Source organism: Sinocyclocheilus anshuiensis, unplaced genomic scaffold (genome assembly GCF_001515605.1).
Source record: "Sinocyclocheilus anshuiensis isolate Anshui unplaced genomic scaffold, SAMN03320099.WGS_v1.1 scaffold1075, whole genome shotgun sequence".
NCBI lineage: Eukaryota > Metazoa > Chordata > Actinopteri > Cypriniformes > Cyprinidae > Sinocyclocheilus > Sinocyclocheilus anshuiensis.
Window position 1 is genome coordinate 1,302,091 of NW_015544163.1, and position 5,778 is coordinate 1,307,868.

General features: G+C 38.0%; 1 protein-coding gene across 1 annotated transcript; it reads right to left on the reverse strand.

Moving 5' to 3' along the window:
- Positions 1–5,024, reverse strand: LOC107695670 (nuclear factor 7, brain-like). Its single transcript, XM_016495671.1, has 6 exons — positions 4,591–5,024; positions 4,382–4,477; positions 2,049–2,279; positions 1,948–1,970; positions 1,747–1,865; positions 1–1,583 (listed from the first exon to the last, which is right to left on the reverse strand). The coding sequence occupies exons 1-6, from the start codon at positions 5,002–5,004 to the stop codon at positions 1,096–1,098; spliced, it is 1,371 nt and encodes a 456-aa protein (XP_016351157.1). The 5' UTR covers positions 5,005–5,024; the 3' UTR covers positions 1–1,095.
- Between the last annotated feature and the right edge of the window lie 754 nt (positions 5,025–5,778).

The window sequence follows — 5,778 nt, forward strand, 5'->3', positions numbered from 1 at the left end:
TTGATTTCAAAGAATTTATGGAAGATGTTGTTTGCCTCAATGTTTAGTTTCTACGAAGGCTTTTCATCTTTTTGCACAAAGGGGCAGGGGAATATCTAGACTGATTATTCTCATGTGCTCATATCATACACTTCATAATAATCTTGCACATTATACAATACTAGAATAAACAGAGGAATCATACAATGTCAATTTTGTAAACAATGTAAATTCTGTTTCATCTTACAGTGTGTAAAATGCCATAAAACAATTTTACTGACAGGACTGGAATGTATTAATTATGACTGACAGTGACATCTAGTGGTTAAAAGTGGAAACATTTAAATTTAAACGTGCATCAATCAATCTATCTATCTATCTGTCTGTCTGTCTGTCTGTCTGTCTATCTAGATGTCCACCAGACGCTCAGGGTTGGCAGGTATAAACAATCCTTAGAGGAACAGTTTGATTGTGCTGCTGCCATGTCAGTTTTACACAGAGAAAGTCCAACGTATTATCGTTCAGCAGATCATAAATGAGAGGTCCTTTGTTTATTAACGGATGAATGTTAAATAAGCCAAATTGTTCATACCAGATTTGATGTTAGCTGGCCTGGCTAGGCTAGCTAGCACACTGTGGTCGACAGTCCGCCTTGATTTCTTTGAAGGACACTGGATAATCAAAATGATCATGGATATAGTGGTGAAATTAGAGGCTCGGAGGTGGGTTGTAGTAAGAAAATTTCCGCTGTTGTATATTGAAATATCAATGTCACTGGATGGATGATGAGAAGAGGTATAATCCATGTAAGAAGCCTGTTGATCCACATTATTATAACTAACTCCAGGGTAAGCTCCGGGAGGAAGTGAGCCAAGGGCTTGATCACTCACACAATTAAAAGCCACCAAGTTGTTAATATTTTTTGGTTAAAAGAGTCCTTTGATCCTTTCAGTTGATCCTTTAAATTAAAACAACCATGGTTTATAGCAATTATAAAACAATCAAACAATTATTAGATAATAATTAGAAGTTTGCACCAGCATTCGCTTCCACCGGAAGTTCAGCATTATGTCTCTGTCAGTGTGTCTGTAGTGCTGAATGACTGTAGTGCAGCATTTACTTAATTTTGAATTGCAAGAATCTCAGAGAGGAAGCGGTTTCGAAGAAAGGAAAGACGGTGTCAGTGAAGGTGGTTGTGAATGTGTGTAGATGTGTGTTAGTTACAGGATCAAAGAATAACACCATTCCTCTGTCATAGACCAGATACACTCTCACACGCTCAAGATCCTGTCTAACAGGAAAACCAGACCTTTCATACAGTCCATACTGCACACTCCACACATCAGTGTCAAAGAACTCACGTCCCTTCCTTTGGTTCGATGCTGTAGTTACTCCAAGAATCCAGTGTGAATTCCCTTTAACCTCCACATCCCAGCGGTGTGTTCCTGAATTAAAACCCTCTGAACCCAGAACACAGGAATAGCTGTCAAATCTCTCCGGATTATCAGGAAGCGGCTGTTTGTTCCAGAGGTCTTTCACGCAGGTCAGATCATCAGACAGGACGAGAGATGGATGAGCAGTGTTTGGATCCAGAATCACAGGAGCTGATGAGACACAATCAACAGCTGCTTTTATTCTGATGTTCACATAATGATCAAGAGTGAACCAAACACAGATTATTATGAATTAATTAATAAATGTTATAAATATTCCAGAATGTGTCATGTCCAGTGTATGTGTAAGAGCACAGATCTTCTCCAGACTCACTGTATTGGACAATGTCCTGCATCTTCTTCCAGACTCTGAAGGGCAGGTTCCCCAAGTAACGTGGCACATGAATCAAAGCTCCAGAAGGCGTCTGTAGATCGGGCTGCAAGATCTGGACTCTGGAAGAACATTCAGGAGTCAGAACTGCAGTGGCTTTGACTTCAGAAGCAGAGAGACCAGAGACACCAGCAGATCACTCACCTTTCCATTGAGACTGGAAACTTCTGCAGAACAAACACTCAATTTATCATCAACAACTCAATCAATCAATCAATCAATCAATCCATAATCTGAAATCAGACCTTTAGAAAGCAGACGTCATTGTCTTGCATCATCTCCTCCGTGTCTTTGATTGTGTGTGAAAGAGCTGAGATGTGTCTGTTGATCTCCTCCAGCTTCTCCTTCATCATCTGCTTCTTCTGCTCCTCTTCCTCCCTCAGTGCAGTGATTGTAGCTTCTTCTTCATCTCTGAGAAACTGATGAAACGTCTCAAACTGCTGTTTAATCTGACGCTCTGTGTGTTCAGCTTGAGACTGAAATCAAATCACATTCACTTCAATCATCTCAATCAACACACCTCACATCATTTACACAAACGTTTTGTTTTTTACCTTAAAGAAATAAGATTTTCACTGAACATATTTGAGTTGCTATAGACTTCCATTTGTATTATTTCATAGGTTTGATGACTACTCTTATTTTACTGTGTAGATAACAGTCATTTCTTGCATTTCTTCTGTACTGGGGTGTAAGGCTGCAGAACCTCAAAGACTTGAGATGGACAATCCAAACAGTGAATTAGCATACAGATATTTGTCTTGTAAAGGGTTGCAAAAAGGTAGACAATTTCCAGTAAATTTCTGAAACATTCCAGAAATGTTGGAAACTTTCCAGGATTTTTTTTTTTAATCTTCCCAGAATTTTTGGAAGGTTTCCGGAAATTTACCAGAAATGTTCCACCCCTTTGCAACCCTAGTCTTGTGAGCATGTTTTGCCTTCACATTTGTTCCTTCTGCACCACTTCCTTCCCTTTCACTTGTTTCACTCAGAATGGTTACATGTAGAATACAATGTTCTGTGTGAATGCAAAAGATTTTCACATTTGTGACCCTGGAGCACAAAACCAGTCTTAAGTTGCTGGGGTATATTGTAGCAATAGCCAAAAAAAGCATTGTATGGGTCAAAATTATCCATTTTTCTTTTATGCCAAAAATCATTAGGATATTAAGTAAAGATCATGTTCCATGAAAATATTTTGTAAATTTCCTACTGTAAATATATCAAAACTTAATTTTTGATTAGTAATATGCATTGCTAAGAACTTCATTTGAACAACTTTAAAGGCGATTTTCTCAATATTTAGATTTTCTTTTTGCACCCTCAGATTCCAGATTTTCAAATAGTTGTATCTCGGCCAAATATTATCCTATCCTAACAAACCATACATCAATGGAAAGCTTATTTATTCAGCTTTCATGTGATATATAAATCTCAATTTCAAAAAATTGACCCTTATTACTGGTTTTGTGGTCCAGGGTCCCATTTATGTATGGCATCATTTTAAATGTCTCAATCTTCTCATCCCACAGTAGTAAGCTAAAAGGTAATAAAGAGTTAAGAGTTTAGGAATACTGAAGCAGCTGTAGTGGGTGTGCTCTTTCCCAGGGTATTCAACCAAATTACCTCCCGTTTCAAAATAAGATATAAACTTCCAAAGTCTAGGATCCTGTTCAGTGCCAAATCCAATTGTTAGTTCATGTCTCAATTTGCAGAATGTTTTGTCTTGGTCTGGGTATTTAAGAAAAATGTGCAAAAGGCTCAGGGTCTTTCTGCAACCATATGAGCCTGTAGTATTGAGTGTATCACACACATTCAGCACTATGTATTTTCTAATGTTAGCTGTGCATCTTCTCATACTAGATTTAATTTAGATTTTTTTTTAGGAGTCCAAGCACTCAAGAACAGCAACTGTGTGTTATAGAAAACAGTTCATTCTCCCCCCCCCCCACCTTTTTTTTTCCTGGATACATTGCCTTAAACACTGACAAAAGTAAAAATCTAACTCTTCTAAGTTTGTCAGGTCTTCAGCAAATTTTGCATGTCAGCTTTAGACTATGATACACAGTTTAAACTTTAATAATCACAAATTTTCAAATGTAGCTTGATGTTAATTGTACCTCTATTATATATATTTTAAAATGTGTTATTGTAAGCATTAGGCTATAGATGGTTTGTGTTTCTGGTGTAGAACCAAACTTTATTTATCCTAGGCCTAATTTAATGCTGTAGCCTATATTGAGGAGCGGACGATGTTAAATCCATATACGAGATACATATGTGAGGAAAATATGCGAAGTGCCTACGCCTACAGAGGTAACCCGTGTCTAGGCTCTGCCCCGGTCAAATCATTCACTGGGAAACAACTGATGATGGCACGGTTTAATATTTCGTTGAGCAACTGGCAGAAAAGGGCGTTTCGATTTTATTCGAGCTGGTTATGTGTTTTCAACCGAGCCGAATTCTTGCTTTATTTTTGATTTTGAAAAAAGAAAAAGAAAAGAAAAACGGTTGTTTTCTTATTTTTTACACGATACCCCACTCCTCGTTTAAATAATTGATTAGACCGTTTCCTCACCTTGATGTGTTGAACTGTTTTCTCAAATTCCCCTTTAATGTTCTCTTTGTGTTTAAGTTTCGCTTGTAAGGATTTTAGTGCTGTATTTAGCTTCTCCTAGAATTCAACAAAATGAAAATACAAAACGGATCAGCTGCTGAGAAAATACATTAATATGATAACACCGTATATGTGATATAAAGCTAAGCCAACTTATTAATTTCTCTTACCTTATATGATGAAACCGATTCACTGATTGGTCTGAATTTGTGGTTGTCGTGTGTCTGTGAATCTCTACACACTAAACACACAGGCTGTTCGTCCTCCAGACAGAAGAGTTTGAGTTTCTCACCGTGTAAACTGCAGATTTCCTCAGATGTTGAAGGGCTCTCATTTCTCTCCTTCAGAAACGACTCACACAAGTTTTTTAACACAAGATTAGTTGGAGGATCATCCCTTGAGGATCTTCTCCTGCAGACAGGACACTCCGGAGTTTCCTTGGTTCTCCAGAACTGTTGAAGACACGCTTTACAGAAACTGTGACTACATGATAAAACAACAGGATCCTTGAAGATTTCATAACACACAGGACAATTAAGTTCTTCTACAAACGGTGAATCCATCTTTACTGTTTGACAATCCATTTTTTCTTCAACAATCTAAACTTTACTTTCACTTTCAGAATGATGCATTTAAAAATGAATGACCACGAGACACGAGAGAAGTCAGAAAAAGTTTAGAAAAAGACTTCCCAAAAATCCTTTTTGAAAGGGTTTCACTTCCTTCTCAACTAATCCCTGATACTTTTTTTTGCTTTAGTCAAGACAAGGGTCTGTATGGCAGAAAAGAGTAAAAATAAGGGTGGAGTTCTGCAGGTTAATGTGACCAAAATATATTCAAAATGAACACGTGTCAGACTGTGTTCCCGTGTCTTGTGTTTTGTTCCCCTCGTGCTCCATGTCCTGGTTTCCCCTCCTTATGCCATTGCCCATATTTGGCTCTTCCTGTTCCTATCCTTATTGTGTTGATTTGATTCCAGCTGTGTCCTGTTCATCTCCTCGTTATGTTCTGATTATTTAAGCCTCGTGTCTTTCCATTTCCCGCGTCCGGTATTATTTGTCCGTGTGCTACGTGTGTGTCTGCCTGCCCTGTGTTTCCCTGAATTAGAAGATTAAAGGTGCAATAGGTGATTGTCTTCAGAAACATTTTTTGTTATGCTGGTTGAAAGTCTTCACATCCCGATATAGCAATCATTAAGTTAAGTGGTCTAAATGTATTTGTCTGTATTTATATATTCTGTGGAAGGCGTAGGATCAAGAAATGTTTGTCCAATCAAAATGCTCGGTCCAAGCGTTTTAATTGGCTTTCCTACCTGCCTGTCAACGTATGTATTAGCATACCTCTGCGCACCCTGTTCG